General features: G+C 49.9%; 8 protein-coding genes across 8 annotated transcripts, besides 1 other annotated feature; 3 read left to right on the top strand and 5 right to left on the bottom strand.

Annotated features, from left to right (window-relative positions):
- Positions 1 to 613: 613 nt before the first annotated feature.
- On the top strand, positions 614 to 1981 carry NFIA_082320 (MT-A70 family; the record flags this gene model as incomplete). Its single annotated transcript, XM_001260181.1, has 1 exon — positions 614 to 1981. The coding sequence occupies one exon, from the start codon at positions 614 to 616 to the stop codon at positions 1979 to 1981; it is 1368 nt and encodes a 455-aa protein (XP_001260182.1).
- Positions 1982 to 2267: 286 nt separating this feature from the next.
- NFIA_082310 (ubiquitin carboxyl-terminal hydrolase) lies at positions 2268 to 3081 on the bottom strand (the record flags this gene model as incomplete). Its single annotated transcript, XM_001260180.1, has 2 exons — positions 2268 to 2968; positions 3030 to 3081. The coding sequence occupies 2 exons, from the start codon at positions 3079 to 3081 to the stop codon at positions 2268 to 2270; spliced, it is 753 nt and encodes a 250-aa protein (XP_001260181.1).
- Positions 3082 to 3520: 439 nt separating this feature from the next.
- NFIA_082300 (putative mRNA decapping hydrolase) lies at positions 3521 to 4682 on the bottom strand (the record flags this gene model as incomplete). Its single annotated transcript, XM_001260179.1, has 3 exons — positions 3521 to 3768; positions 3835 to 4491; positions 4601 to 4682. 3 exons carry the CDS (start codon positions 4680 to 4682, stop codon positions 3521 to 3523), a joined length of 987 nt encoding a protein of 328 aa, XP_001260180.1.
- A 694-nt stretch (positions 4683 to 5376) lies between these two features.
- On the bottom strand, positions 5377 to 5971 carry NFIA_082290 (ribonuclease H2 subunit C; the record flags this gene model as incomplete). Its single annotated transcript, XM_001260178.1, has 2 exons — positions 5377 to 5612; positions 5815 to 5971. 2 exons carry the CDS (start codon positions 5969 to 5971, stop codon positions 5377 to 5379), a joined length of 393 nt encoding a protein of 130 aa, XP_001260179.1.
- A 452-nt stretch (positions 5972 to 6423) lies between these two features.
- On the bottom strand, positions 6424 to 7412 carry rex4 (putative 3'-5' exonuclease; the record flags this gene model as incomplete). Its single annotated transcript, XM_001260177.1, has 2 exons — positions 6424 to 7030; positions 7084 to 7412. 2 exons carry the CDS (start codon positions 7410 to 7412, stop codon positions 6424 to 6426), a joined length of 936 nt encoding a protein of 311 aa, XP_001260178.1.
- Positions 6439 to 6467: a microsatellite.
- Positions 7413 to 7791: 379 nt separating the features above from the next.
- NFIA_082270 (60S ribosome subunit biogenesis protein NOP53) lies at positions 7792 to 9215 on the bottom strand (the record flags this gene model as incomplete). Its single annotated transcript, XM_001260176.1, has 3 exons — positions 7792 to 8014; positions 8070 to 9005; positions 9082 to 9215. 3 exons carry the CDS (start codon positions 9213 to 9215, stop codon positions 7792 to 7794), a joined length of 1293 nt encoding a protein of 430 aa, XP_001260177.1.
- A 356-nt stretch (positions 9216 to 9571) lies between these two features.
- On the top strand, positions 9572 to 12136 carry cef1 (putative cell division control protein (Cdc5); the record flags this gene model as incomplete). Its single annotated transcript, XM_001260175.1, has 4 exons — positions 9572 to 9597; positions 9655 to 9688; positions 9765 to 10108; positions 10162 to 12136. The coding sequence occupies 4 exons, from the start codon at positions 9572 to 9574 to the stop codon at positions 12134 to 12136; spliced, it is 2379 nt and encodes a 792-aa protein (XP_001260176.1).
- Positions 12137 to 12526: 390 nt separating this feature from the next.
- Positions 12527 to 14439, top strand: NFIA_082250 (NuA4 histone acetyltransferase complex catalytic subunit ESA1; the record flags this gene model as incomplete). Its single annotated transcript, XM_001260174.1, has 6 exons — positions 12527 to 12609; positions 12706 to 12733; positions 12834 to 12898; positions 12955 to 12989; positions 13048 to 14210; positions 14281 to 14439. The coding sequence occupies 6 exons, from the start codon at positions 12527 to 12529 to the stop codon at positions 14437 to 14439; spliced, it is 1533 nt and encodes a 510-aa protein (XP_001260175.1).
- Positions 14440 to 15162: the final 723 nt, after the last annotated feature.

Raw genomic sequence — 15162 nt, 5'->3', positions numbered from 1 at the left:
TGGAGCGAAACGACCCTACATACCTAGACTGACGCTGGCACGTCTCGGGGAGGGGGAAGAGGAACGACACGTGGAAAAGTATTGCAGTTCGTGTCTGCTTGAGAATAACTGGTCTCATACTCGGTCAACGAGTCTTGAAATCACGACAGTCATCCGAGCATACGGTGCGATCATGATCAGTTTTGTCAAATATAGTTTCATCGGGCGGTGGCTACAGCCGCTGCTTGCCTTGAGCGCTCTGACGCCTCACTCAGAGGCAGAGGGCTTATATAGGATTTTTTATAAGTTTTTCGAATGTGTGTGTGACGCGCAGTCATGAGCAGTCTCATGTATAGAATTGTAACACCTGTAAAGCAAGTAAGAAGCACCATGTTATGTCGCTATCAAGACATTTTAAATGTGAAAAGGTCTTTAAATTCCATCACTGCATGCAGCATAGTTCCATATTTGTTCCCTGTTAATGGTGGCAGCCTCCAATTTGGTGCTGCTGATATTGCAGACTCTTTTGGGGGCTCTGAAAAACAAATGATGCTGCGTAAACTCCGAATTCTTCTTCCAACAACACTTGCACCATCCCACTTGGGAAACCACAACCAGCTGATACCACCATGGGATGATGCCACAACACTCCATCCTCTACCAAAATGCAGAGAAAACAACCTTCTTGATTGACATCCCGACGTCGATCGCATCCGCACAGGGACTTACGCCGGTGCAGTTGGGAGCCACACTGCGCAATTCCCACCCTACCGGGACTGGGATAGATAATCACAGAAAACGTCATCTCTTATCTTCAAGCCCTCTAGAGAAGCCGTACGCAGTATCCACAGAGCCCAAATCGGATGCTGCGAGGGCTAGAGTCCTCAGTAGAATTCCGGTCTCTGAACAGGCCTACCAGACCGAAATCATTGAGCCTCTGGTTCGGGGGGCATTGCAGGAGATTAGCCGCGCCCAGTCGGACTCTGCAGACTGGTGTCGCGAGAGAAAGGTCCTAGAGGAAGAAACGCAGCTGAAGAGGAAACGAGACGGAACTAGGAGCAGAACGTCACCGTGCGAGGATGGGTGCTCGGCGGATGATGCGCTGGGTGTATCTGCTCCTACTATCCCGCCGATTATCCTGTCGCCGGGATTGAATATGTTCGGATCGCTGCCGGAAATTTGCAACGTGCTGGTTAGGAATACGTCTTCGGCACAAGCCTTGCTAGATGTCCGCTGCAAGGCGGAGCCCGAGCCCGAGCACCGTGAGCAAACGACCACGCATCGGCATGTCTTCTTCGTGCCGCCATTCTCTACTTTCTTGCTGTGCTCGCTGCCGCTATCGGCAGAGGATGAGGCGAGTCAGGGCCCTATCCCGGGTTTATCTCTGGACCGCAAATTCAACTTGATCCTTCTCGACCCGCCCTGGTCGAACCGCTCCGTTCGGCGCAGCGGGCATTATCAGACACAGTCCTATTCTGATATGGGCCTACTGTCTAAGCGCATACGGGATATTCTGAAGATCCATCTGTCGGACGACTCCGAGTGTGTATCCATTGCAGCAATCTGGATAACTAACGCGCCAAAGGCACGCAGAGCTGCATACGATGCTATTAAGGGAGCGGGGTTGTCCGTGTACGAGGAATGGATGTGGATCAAGACCACGACGAAGGGCGAGCCCATCACGCCGCTGGACGGGCTATGGCGGAAGCCGTACGAGATCCTTGTCATTGGAAGGAGAATGGATCGGCCGTCTGATGCGGCTGATGCTATTACGCGGAGGGTCATCGCAGGCGTCCCGGATGTCCATTCTCGAAAACCAAATCTCAAGGAGGTTTTTGAGCAGGTATTCTTCGCGAGGACAGGGTCTGGCGCGAAGACGGGCCATACTTGTATGGCGTATTCTGCGTTGGAAGTATTCGCGCGTAATTTGACTGCCGGTTGGTGGGCCTGTGGGAATGAAACTTTGAAGTTCAATTCAGATGACTGGTGGGTTGAGGCCTAAGGCTTTCTTTACTTCCAGTGGTGAGGAATTCAATGCACTTGTACATATGTCTGTAGCTACATCTAACTCCTGACCTGGCATGATCTCAAGGTCCCATCTGACATACGAAACAGCGGCTTCGGATTGCCATGATGCACTGAATCTGATTTTTTCAGTAAGACAGTTCCAACGACCGAGACGCCTGTAGGTGAGGCATGATAGCCTCCCAATCTGTCTACTGTACACATCCGTAACATACCACGCAACGATAACCACTTCAAAGACCCTTACAGCCTCGTCGACAGCCTCAATCGAAAGAAGGTCCCAGACTAACCAGGCTGAATCTCAAATCCGGATTACCCACCCGAACCTCCGTCTGCAGAAACCTCCTGACCCCCAACTCCAGCGCCTTATCGCTCAACGCATCCTCATCATCCGCCAACCGTCCTCTCTCCAACGGCCCTTTCCTCCTCCCATCAAGCTCCCACAGCCGCCCATCAGACCCCTTCACAAACGCAACAAAGTGCAAATCGACGTTATCCTCCGCCTGCGGCGCAGCCGTATCCCCCAACCGCGCCGCGTCCGCATGCGCACTCTCCAACGCCTTACTCTCATACAGCAAGTCCGCCCTGGCGATGGGCCCCAGCGACTCCGCTTCACGAAGGAGAGTATCCAGATCGGAGCCCGGGATGACATGTTTGCGCGGTTCGCCGTTTGCAACGGCGTGCAGGAGTCCGATCAACCCACAGGCGTTGCGGATCGTCTGCTTGAACCACATTACTGGCTCTCCGGGGCCGGAGCCGTTATATTCGGGTAAGGGTCCGTCTTCAGCGACTCGGGTGGCTTCGTAGGATGGAGTAACGGGGAATACGAGGAGGAGAGCGTGTGAGGGGCGGGGGACGAGGGCGAGGAGGTCGGGCTCGTCGATTGAGTAGACGTCTGTGAAGCCGAGGGTGGGTGGGAGGCCCAGTTGGTGGACAAGGTGGGACATGACTTCTGGGTTGTTTTCTACGGAGGTATTAGTATTTATAGTTTGGATCGTTGATGAGCTTGGAGATATGGTACTTACCAAGAGGCACGAAGGCCTTGTTTGTGTTGGGGACATCCACATGCTCTGTCATGATGGTCGAGCGTCGAGCTGTGTTGAACACCGATTAATTAAAAGTTTTGTAGAATACAAGTCGATTTGAGCTCGGAGATCGTCGGAAAGAGATATGGAAGGATTGTTGGGGGTTGTAAAACGATGGAATTGACGGTTGCGCGGTGAGGGGTGATTGACGTCGCTTTGCGGGGTTGAAGATATTCCGTTTCGGGAAATAAATACATATGAAACTGTCTCACGGTTCCACCTACTGAGCTTATCTAGGAAACAAAGAACTAGCGGCAATTTCAGGAACCCAACAGATACAGCTTTTTGGGAGCATAAAGGTGGTTGGGAGCGCAGTTGTGAACGGATTTACTCGGAAGACTATCTAGTATAATGGACACTTCTCCTTCATATAACGAACGTTCAACGCGTTCTAGCATAATTCTAAGTATCATCAGTCATGACTATCGCACTCAGTGCCCAATTGCTGGCTTCGACCCGTTCTTCAGCGGATAGAAGACGTTCATCCACAGATCGCTGGCTTCTCCGAGGTAGTATGTCAAACTGACGTCCGCCATGCTTGCATCTTGATCCCCAGACAGAGTCTCCAATTGAGAAATAAGATTTTCCAGTCCGAAGGCTTTCCCTGTAGCTTGTGTCGCACCCGCCTCAAGCATGACGTTGACCACGTGGATGTGGAAGTGGTAGTAGGTCGGCTGGTCTAGCATCGCAATTAGTACACATTCCGTTCGAGCCAGGCAAAACCACCCTAATGAATAGTACTTACAATGAACGTACAGCTTGAGCTGGTCCTGCTCCAATTCTGGATACATCTTCACTGTTCCCTCAAGCAGCCTCTGCCTCAGATACCGTAACCAAGGGATATGCTTCTTCTTGAGATCACGCAAACTCCAGATATCTCGTCGCTGCACAAGAGCGAGCAGATGCAGAGAGCTCATGGTTTTTCTGTCCCAGTTGAGGTCAGGGAGCATCAGGAACCCATCATCGGGGCCTTCACCCGCGTCCCGAAGAATCACGTCCTCCTGCTCTGTCCGGCCTTCGAGGATGTTGAAGACCCAGTTCAGTCTCCCTTCTTCCCGCTGAGCGCTCATATAGGGCCGTACATAGTCACGGTAGATCTCCGGCGTCTCGGTCACCATGCGTAGTTGCTGATCCGAGTACTTTTTGATGTGCTTTTCCGTGCAAGGCCAGATGAGATTCAGTTTGAGATCATGAAACGGCTGTCCACCCTGGCCTGCGCCTGAATTTGCCAAGTACCATCGATATATGTCATTGTCGCCGAGATTGTTTACTCTGCTGATTGCAGCGTGGAATGCCTTAAGGACTTCGAGGGATTCGGTTGCGAATGCTGCTCGTTCTGCGATCAGGATGCCTTGCTTGCCGTCAATAGACCCGAGTATGGCGATACGGCGGCCATTTTGATCTATAAAGTTGCATAATCAATTACATGCGGTCAATTCAGTATACAGCGAATACTGTATCAGGGACACTCTGCTTTGTGAATCTAAATCTTGAGCGGAGATGATTTTTACCTTGCTTGAGGAGTCTGTTGACTTCAAACTTGGGAATCAAAGCCTCCGGGGTAACCTTCTCACCACTGCCGAGAATCTGCATTGTAAATTGGAAGAAGGCACTTGATTGTAAAAACAATGACGGCAGCAGTTGGGAATTTCAATGTTATCCCTACCCCAAATCGTTCGGGCAGAACTAATACTTATCAGGCGGTCAAGAGCTTATCTTATCAATACGCAGACAGGTAACTATGTAACATCTGCAGTATGTATCGTAAGATTTTTATATAGAAAACGCTGCAGAAAGGGGCCTAGGCTGAAAATGAAGAGTCTTGATGACTGTATCCCTAGCAGATACTGCCAGTCGCATCACTTTTCCAGCGACACAGCGTGGACGCCTTGTTGCAGCGGTGCAATCTCGTTGCCGGGCTGCAGTTTTCGGTCCATTGGTTCCATTACATGTGAGTAGAAGTCAACCTCAAGAGACCGGCTGATTTTCTACGGCAACATTTCGCATGACTCGGTACTCAGGCTAGCGCCCATCTGCTAATCCGAGTTGAAAAGAACTCGAACTAGCAGTTGGGTGTTACTTCGAACGATGTTGCCCATATCGCTCATTGCACCTGCGAGTGGCCAGGGCCTCGACAGCAGATCACTGAGGCTGAGCCTGCATCCCAGGCTCGGATGAGTGGTGACGTATTGGTTCAGCTCAAATAGCACTGAGAATTCAAGTGGAACTTGTCTTTGCGTCGCTGACTTGCGTATGTAACTAGGTTGAAGGTTAGCCACCTGTCTGATCAGTGGTTGTCTCTCCATACCGCTTCAGCCATCTTCAACCACTCTTCGACTCCCTTGACGAAAGCATCGTCGGCCGCCGGCAACTCTTCATGGCCCCAGACCATGAAGTCGTCAAAAGTAGCCTGCTTTTCTAGGACCTTTATTGGCCCTTCTTGCTCAATTTGATTCTCGGTCTCATCCCCAGTATCCCTTCTCTTAGGCGGTAGAATACGCTCAGTATGCTGCACAACTATTCCTGTAGTGCCAGGTTAGCATAGTATTACACATGGTCAGCAGATGCAAGTCGTACCTTGATAGCCTTCCGGAATTGCAACACGTCGGCCCCGAAGCCTGCGTCCTCGGAAGTAAGCAGTTTGCAGGCGTTCATCTACCTGAATGTTAGCAGACAGACGAAGATCGAGGGAAGAATGACTCCGTATGCTTAACACAACGCTTACCTTTCTCATCGGATACGGGGTTCCAGTAATGCTCTAGCGACTCGACGAACCCATCATGGTGGATTCTACAGGGAAGAATATTAGGGGTGCAATTCTCCATCGACTTCTCATTATCGGCTGCTGATGATTGTTTTTGAGATGCTCGGATGGCGAACATTTTCAGAGCTGGTGACGGGAAGACCTTTCGAGTACTTTTACAGGTTGCAAAGCAATCAGAAGAGGTGTTAGCAATTAAATTGGCGCTTGTTCAACGCCTGCACTTTTATAAGGGATGTTTTGCTGCAATAGTGTGGTTGTTCTTCGGAACAGGGCGACACGACGCGTTGCCCGTGTTAAGTGGATAGGAAATGCGCCATCCCAAAACGGTTAAATTGCTGCAGATTTCAACGTACTATAGACACAGCGGCAACAGGTAACGATGCTGGATAACAGATGGAAATGATAATGAGGGCGGTATATATGGAATTCAATCGGGAATAGAAAAATTGTTTCCTGAGTTATCTGATTATTCGAAGCTGGTCCTTCAAAATAATGAATGATGCGATATGTACACAAGAGACAGAAGTCTAGGGGTATATAAGGTCTCCAACTGCAGCTATGAGGTATTCACTACCTCTTACGAGGCTTCTTCTTCTTCTTCTTTTTCTTCTTCTGGTCCTCGCCATTCTCCTTTTTGTCGACGACGACGCGAATTGGCCATTTCTTCAAATGCTCCCGCTCGAAGGCCTCTTTATCTCGTCTATACAGGAGCATCGTAGCCTTCGCATCTTCGACACTAGAGTGCGCGCCGTCCTGAATATTCAAGCCTAGGAACTCCGACGCCAGTATTTTCAAGCGTGGAGAGCCACCACCCGCGATCTTCCGGTAAGGAGGATGCTTGCTTGTGTCTCTGATGTCGCGCTTGGGATGGCCCAGAAGAAGAACATCCAAGTCATTGCTCACAGCATGTCCAACGAGTATTCGTCCGTCAAGTATCTCTGCAACGTCCTTCTGGACTTGTTCAAGGGATCGAGCCTCCGCCATGTGCTTGGGAGAAATGCCGCTCACATGCGTCCGCCAGTCTGTAACCATCTCTTTGGGCCTGACGTACGAATCATATACTTGTTCGCCGTTAAAGTTGACAATACTGACACGCGCGAGGGCAGAATCGCTATCGGGGTTGGGACCGACTCCCACCATTTCGCAGTCCATAGCGACATATTTACCTATTTCTGCACTGAAGAGGGGTTAGATGACGCAGATAGTATATATAGCATAGAAATTACTAACGTAGGTGAACGGCCCTCGTTAACTTTTGCTGGCTTGGACTCAGTCCGCGATTGCTCGGAGATCGTAGCCGTAGAGCTTTTGCGGGAAATAGTTTTCACCACAGATTCCTGTGCGCTCTTGTCCCCTCCATGCTCTTGTCCCTCGGACATTCTTTTCTTCTTTAATGAAGACTTTTTGCGCTCTATTGTCTCTGTTTTCCGCTTCTTGGCCGTAACATTTTGAGTCTCGCGGTCCGATGTCTTGCGTTTCTTCGAGGCCGAGGAAGCGCTTTGTTTTTTCAGCGTTTCCTGAAGTTTCTTCCAATTACTGGAAAGATTATTGACGTCCATGCCAAAGGTATGTGCGATACTAAAGCATCATGATGGTCCGAGTGAAAGAGGATGTGGTGTTGAGAAGGGTATGATTATAGCATTCCATATCTCTTTCCAAAAAATCGGCGATTAGATAGATGCGCTAAAAATTTGGACAACCTTAGGCCCCACTCAGGCAACCATTTTAGTCTCGAACACCACGATATAATGCACCCCATGGATCTATGGCTTATAGAGCCCATACTAGATCTACCTTAGCATTGAGGCCACAGAAAAATGGTAGGTTCAGTGACTGCGGTCAATTGCGAGATTGAGAATGTGGAATGATTTCTATATTGCAAAGCCAGTTCATAGCAACACGCTTTTATGAAGAGCGAGAAAAACGGAAACCTAATTATCAAATCTCCAATCCTGGGACCTTGAAGTCCTTGTATGTCCACTTCTCCGTCAGCTTCCTCTTTGCCTTCTTGGCCTGTGTCACCGGTTTGCGAGATTCCAGCTTTCCCTGCACTATTAACGTGCGGAAGCGGTCATCTAGTAGATTTCCTTCCGGCTTCAGTAGACGTAATGAGTCTTGAAGTTCGTCTGGGAGTACAACCTCCAATGGTTTCTCGGGCACACTATTGCCAAATTAGTACGTGTAAGATCCGAAAATCAGGATCAAGAAGAACATACCGGGCTTTGCCCAATGGCTTACGCCGCAAGGCGACATCATCTCCTTCTTCGGAAGACTCATCCCCAGACTCCTGGCTGCCTTCGAGTTGTCTCTGCTGCACCTGTTCCGCGATAGCCTTGGCTTGCTCAAGTTGCTCTTCCTTCTGTTTCATCTTGGCTTCCCATCTAGCTTTCCTCTCGGCCTCCTTGCGCCTCTTGATTTTATTTCTCTCTGCCTTCGTCTTCCGCGCCGGGCGCTTCTTGTTGAGCCACTCTGGTTTCTCATATTCACTTTCGAATCCCTCCCAGGCACTCTCATCGTCAGATTTGACTTCGCCGTCATCATTTTGTGCCTCGGCGATAAGGCGCTGCCTCTCTTGCTCCTTTCGCTCTTCTTCCAAGCGCTTCTTCTCAGCCTCTACGGCTTCGTGCCCCTTCTCTTGTAGAAGACGATCCCAATCCTCGAATGACGGGTTGTAACTGATGCCAGCATCTGGTGTACGAACAGACGGGATTGGCTTTCCATTCGCGGCAAGTGAAATTGGAGGTTGCTTGATCGTCGGGGGTGCAACTTTGGGCTTGGGCTTCTCGAGGTAATCAAACTGAGGGTCTTCAACAGGTGTTGGGTCTTCAGCATCCGCCCAAGGGTCGTAAATCTCGCTTCCTTCCGCCTTCTGAGTCGGATTCGCTTCCTTGGCCACCTGCTTCAAGCGCAGCCATTCCTTGCGGGTGACCCAGTCGCTCTTGTGCCTTTTGGATTTCGGTTCAATCACACCGTCTGTGACTTTCGAGTTCAAACGTTTGCGGGTATCCACTGCAGGAATTGCAGAACGCTGGGCTAGGATCTCATCGGCCTTCAGAGGCTTGTGCTGTTTGAAGTATGCATTTCTGATCTCGGTGGAGCCCTTCTTATCGATGACGAACAATTCTTCTGAAGGCTTTTCTGCTAGAACACCACTGTACAGAAGGAATCATATCAGTATATAGGTTCGGAACAGGCTTTCTAGATAAGAGTCCATTCGAGGGCACATACCCTTTGATTTCTTCGTCTTTCAGAAGACGAAGGCCTTCCTGGACCTCCGTAACGTCGACATTTTTTCTCCAGGCCTTCTTGCCCTTACGAGAAGGTTGCTTGAATTGATTTGGAGCTTCAACCACGGCCGACATTATGAAGCCCTTTGCAGTCAGATTCAAAATGTCAATTTGTAGTTTTGTGTCTTTTCGTCGCTGCGATAACGATCTGAAGAAATTCCAAAAATCTGGACCCGCTTACCTAATGTGGTATCGCGGGGGCGACGCTAGGGCGGCTGCCGCGCTAATGTTCCTTCGCGGCGTAAGTGGTGTGGCCGCTCAGGTAAAGACCTTCCTGCTTGAATCTCGCTTTCTGACCCACGTCGATTTCTATCGACTCTGGCCAGTGCGGTTTCATTTACTGCATTAGAGAAATCCGAAGATTCTTTTATTTGTATATCAGCACCCATATTTCTTGGTGAAATCGTTCGCGCTGAGCGACCACATTCGCCATGCCCGTTGTTAAAGGAGGAGTCTGGTAAGTCTATCTGCGCTTTCGTTTCTGAGGATCTCGGCATGGCTAATGGGTGATTAGGACTAATATTGAGGATGAAGTTCTCCGGGCGGCTGTATGTCATTGCGTTCGATTTCACTTGTAGGACGACCAATAGAGTTGGTGAGCTGACACGTCCTTCTTTCGTCTAGGTATCCAAGTATGGCCTGAACCAATGGGCGCGAGTCTCTTCGCTCCTTGCGAGGAAGACCCCTAAACAATGCAAAGCACGATGGGTAGAGTGGTTGGACCCTGGTATTCGCAAGGTCGAATGGTCGAGGGAAGAAGACGAGAAACTGCTACATCTGGCGAAGTTGATGCCAACACAATGGCGTACAATCGCCCCTATTGTCGGAAGGACAGCAACACAATGCCTTGAACGCTATCAGAAACTGCTAGATGAAGCCGAGGCCCGGGAAAACGATGAGCTGGGACTGGGAGGGCCCTCTGGCGGCGAGGCGGCTGCGCCTAGTGCGGACGATGTGAGACGGTTAAGGTATGAGGTCGCACTGATTGGAAAAGATGTTCGTTTTGCTGATAATCTTGAAGACCCGGTGAATTAGATCCCGATCCGGAATCAAAACCTGCCCGTCCCGACACGATTGATCTCGACGAAGATGAGAAGGAAATGCTGAGTGAAGCTCGAGCTCGTTTGGCGAACACCCAAGGAAAAAAGGCGAAGCGCAAGGCTAGAGAGCGGCAACTCGAAGAGTCCCGGAGACTAGCTGTCCTGCAGAAACGTCGTGAACTCAAAAATGCTGGCATCAATATCAAGGTTGTTACTCGCAAGAAGGGTGAAATGGACTATAACGCGGACATCCCATTTGAGAAGCCAGCAGTACCTGGATTCTACGATACCATGGAGGAGGAAGCTCGGAACGAAAGACAGCGAGAAATGTTTGATCCTCGAAAACAACAACTTGCGAACAAGCGAAAAGGAGATCAGGAAGAAGATGCGGACAGGAAGAAGAGAAAGAACGACAAGAATGGTAGCTCCGCTTTCGCTGCTGCCGCAAGGGCCGGCCAAATGCAGAAGATCCGCGAGGCTGAGCAGAGCAGTAAGAGACGAGCGCTTGTCCTGCCAACTCCTCAAGTGAGCGAAAGCGAAATGGAGGACATTATCAAACTGGGCATGGCCGGAGACAGGGCCAGTAAGATGTCTGGAGACGACGAAACAACTCGAGGTTTGATCGGTAACTACACTTCTATCGTCGGTGGGACGCCGATTAGGACACCAAGAGCGCCGCCAGAGGAGGATCATATCGCCAATGAGATCCGAAATATTAGAGCGCTGACTGAAACGCAATCATCTTTGTTGGGTGGTGAGAATACGCCTCTACACGAAGGAGGTTCTTCTACTGGTTTTGATGGCATCGCCCCTCGGCGACAACAGATCGTTACGCCGAATCCAATGGCGACTCCTTTCCGACAAGCTAATGGTTTGGGGGCGACTCCATTGCATGGTGGGATCGGGCCAGGGGCAACCCCACTCAGGACTCCTAGAGATCAGTTTGCGCTCAATCAGATGGAAGGCGGACAGTTGATTGGCAACACACCGAGAGATATCAGATTGCACCAAAAAGCCGTCAGTCAAGGTATTCGTAGCAAGTTGGCGTCGCTCCCGAAGCCTAAGGAAACCGAATGGGAGCTCGAGGAACTTCCCTCGGAGTCTGCAGAGCCAACTGCTGCGGCGGAGATTTCTGAAGAAGATGCTGCGGAGCGTGATCGGAGAGAGAGGGAGGCACGGGAGAGAGCTGCGCAAGCTGAGTTGAAACGCCAGACCCAAGTCTATCAGCGGGGACTGCCACGTCCGAGTGTCCTCGATATAGATGCTCTGATGGCGCGTGCCTCACAGGTTACCGATCCCATCAATGGCATGATCGCTAAGGAAGCCGCTCTGTTGATTGCCAACGACGCTCAAAAATTCCGTCTTCCCAATGGCAAGGTTGAAGGCAAGGCACGGAAACTGGAGCGACTCGACGATGAACTCATCGAAGCAGCACGTGCTGCCATTGTAGCGGAAGTTGCTTCGTCTGATCAGCAACAGGAATGGCTGCAAGGTTTTGATGATCGTTGGTCGTCAACGCATTCCAGCACCCTCCCCGGGCTCGCCAACTACGGTGACGACGATGAAGAGGAGGATATGTACCGACAAGAACAGCGAATGATTGACGCCTTTGAGAATGTGCAGGCTTCTCTGCTAGCTACCGCAGAGCGAGGAAACAAGCTTGAGAAGAAGCTAGCGCTGCACTACGGTGGCTATCAAAACCGCGCAAAGACCCTTCGAACCAAGATTGTCGAGGCCAGCTCAGCTCTAGAAAACTCGAAGGATGAGTTGAATGCTTTCCAGACCCTGCAAATATCCGAAGAATCGGCTATCTCGCGAAGGCTCGAGAAGCTCCGCGACGACGTTGCCTTCGTTCTGAAGAGAGAGCGGGAAGCTCAAGAAACGTACAGGATTAGAAAGGAGGAGCTGGATGAACTTGTTGCTGGGACAGAGGCAGTTGTCAATGGGTGGCACTGAATGCCTAGGGATCGATGATACCTAGGATGTAAACTAGTTCACTCTTCTGATTCTCTTACTATTAGACAGTTTATAATTCATGGTAGTAAGAAGTATTTGTGGAACCTGTCCCGTCATATATGCTCAGTATCATATCCAGATTCAGGCAAATACTGAATCCTACTCAGTGATGAACAAGTTGTGCACTGTAGTCACTCCCTTAATTTGTGAGGTTGCCAAAAGCGGACAGCGAAAAGGCTGGTTCAAAGGCGGTCTCCCGGACTGCTTCACAGAACTAAACCTCCATCAACTCCTGCGAAAGAATCAGATAGTTCATCGCGCACGTCGTCCAAATCAGATTTTCTGTCACAGAGCCATCTTCTAACGGTTGAGATTTGGGTCTGAATCACCATGGGAGTTCGGGATTCTCATGGGGAGGCCACTGGGACGCCTGACCCTGTCGAGAAGGGCTTTGCCACCCTCACCACCATCCGGTAAGTTGACATCTTGCTGTTGGATACTCGCGAAAAGTTATTATCAGAGTCTCCTATATGACTTTTAGCGGTCGCATAGGCTAATCATGGCGATAGGATCGGTGTTAAGGCGATGGTACACAAGGTCAGTTCTTCCTCGATTGCTTCCAGCATCGTTCGATATTTTACCACGTGACTTCATTGAACGGGAGTGAAAGTGGTTGCTGATATTTGCTTTGCTATAGGATGGCGAGCTGAGAAAAGCAGAAATTCTGTCGATCAGGCAGCGTAAAGATGGTCCTAGCTTCTAGTGCGTTTTTGGCTGTTCTGGTCTATCGGGGTTCCTCATGCTGATGATATGTACAGTGTTCACTATGTCGATTTCAACAAACGTCTAGATGGTAAGTACCGGTTCGTCCTTGTGCTTTGAAGAGCGGACGATCTAACGTATGCAATTAGAATGGATTGATGCTTCTCGACTGGACCTGTCTCATGAAGTTGAGTGGCCTCAGCCGGAGAAACCAGAGAAGAAGAAGACCGGTGCTGGTAACAAAGCGCCGAGCAAAAATGCGCAGAAGCGTGCGAGAGCCGATAGTCGTGATGTCTCTGCAACTCCAGATCTTCTCACAGGCAAGAATGTGAACGTTGGCAAGGCACAACGTCCGTCCAAGGCAGGTGGCAAAGAGAACCGTGACGGAACTCCTCTCAATATGCCCATCGTCACTGCCGAGTCCATCTCAACGGACGGAACCCCTAAGGCGGAGTCTGACGATGTCGAAATGGTTGACGTCAGCTTCACGGACGGCAAAAGCATCAAAGAAGAGGAGAGAGCGTTAGGACTCATGTCGCGCGAAGAAGAGATCGAACGACTGCGAACGAGCGGTAGTATGACACAGAACCCAACGGAAATCCATCGTGTTCGTAATTTGAATCGTCTTCAAATGGGCAAATATGATATTGAGCCCTGGTACTTCTCGCCTTATCCCGCTTCTTTCTCAGACGTCGATATCATCTATATCGACGAGTTCTGTCTGAGCTATTTCGACGACAAACGTGCCTTTGAACGCCACCGTACCAAGTGCACGCTTGTCCATCCTCCTGGCAACGAGATATACCGCGATGACTACATCTCCTTTTTCGAAGTTGATGGCCGCCGTCAGCGGACGTGGTGTCGTAACCTTTGTCTACTGAGCAAACTCTTCCTTGATCACAAAACCCTATACTACGATGTCGACCCTTTCCTCTTCTACTGTATGTGCACGAGAGACGAGACAGGCTGCCATCTTGTGGGCTACTTCTCCAAGGAGAAGGACTCTGCGGAAGGCTACAATCTGGCTTGTATCTTAACACTACCTCAGTACCAACGGCGTGGGTTCGGTCGGCTGCTTATCTCCTTCAGCTATGAGCTCAGCAAGCGCGAGGGAAAGCTCGGCTCTCCTGAAAAGCCGCTCAGTGACCTTGGTCTACTGGGTTACCGTCAATACTGGCGAGAAACGCTCGTCGAAATACTCATGGAACCTGGACGAGAAACAGTCAGTGAGAATGAGCTCGCCCTATTGACTTCGATGACTGAGAAAGACGTCCATGAGACCCTGGTCGTCCTGAACATGCTGCGGTACTATGTATGCGCCCCCACCCCATGCCACTTGAAGCCTGATATACCGTTAGAACAGTTAACTGACTACCTCATAGAAAGGAAACTGGGTTATCGTTCTCACCGACTACGTGGTCGAACAGCACAAGAAGCGTCTTGAAAAAGAGAAACTCAAGGGAGCTCGCAAGATCGACCCAGCACGTCTTCAGTGGAAACCTCCCGTGTTCACCGCTTCAAGCCGGACATGGAACTGGTGATGATCATGTTGCCTCACGAAATCTTTCCTTTCTACTGTGTCTTTTCAGCAACGGTGTTTGGGTCTACTACGGTTGGGTGACAATGGGCTGGCGTTCGGGTTCCAGGGAGAAAAGATGGTCTCTTCAAGCGATTTGTGTATCATCACTTCCAACGTCTTAGGTGACGGGCGTATGTCTGAATACCACATTTTGTCGATATTTGCAAAGCATCTAGAGTATAACGATTTTTGATTCTGTCCGCTGCCATCCTGGTTCAGTTAGTCAACAGACGTAGGTATACTTGATCCGATGCTTCTGAGTAGACCTACACAACGCAAAGAGCTACTTTAGCTCTCAGTAAGTCCAGCGAGACAGACATACGCTGAACTGATCAAATTAGTATTCCTTAATGGGCCCTGGAAATTCTGCTGACCGAATCAATGAGCACAAAGCTACATAGCCGAACTTAAATACAGCACTAGTAGTGTGTTTGTTTCATCTTGCATTGATTCCGACAAAAATGATACGAGGAGCTGTCTGATGCCTTTCTGAATTACCAGGAAGACCTCGAAGAACAAGTGATAGAACAGCTGCATGGACAATGATACATATAAGTAGCACGAAGATCGACTGATCGATTGAGAATCGAGGTTGAAGTGATGTCGGTGTATGAGGAAGAGAATGTTATGTGTGATTGTTGTGTCTCTCACCATGAGACTGTTACTTTGAATCGAGTACTGATGA

This window comes from Aspergillus fischeri, genomic scaffold (assembly GCF_000149645.3).
Source record: "Aspergillus fischeri NRRL 181 1099437636264 genomic scaffold, whole genome shotgun sequence".
Taxonomy (NCBI): Eukaryota; Fungi; Ascomycota; class Eurotiomycetes; order Eurotiales; family Aspergillaceae; genus Aspergillus; species Aspergillus fischeri.
This window is presented reverse-complemented; position numbering and strand designations above follow the sequence as displayed.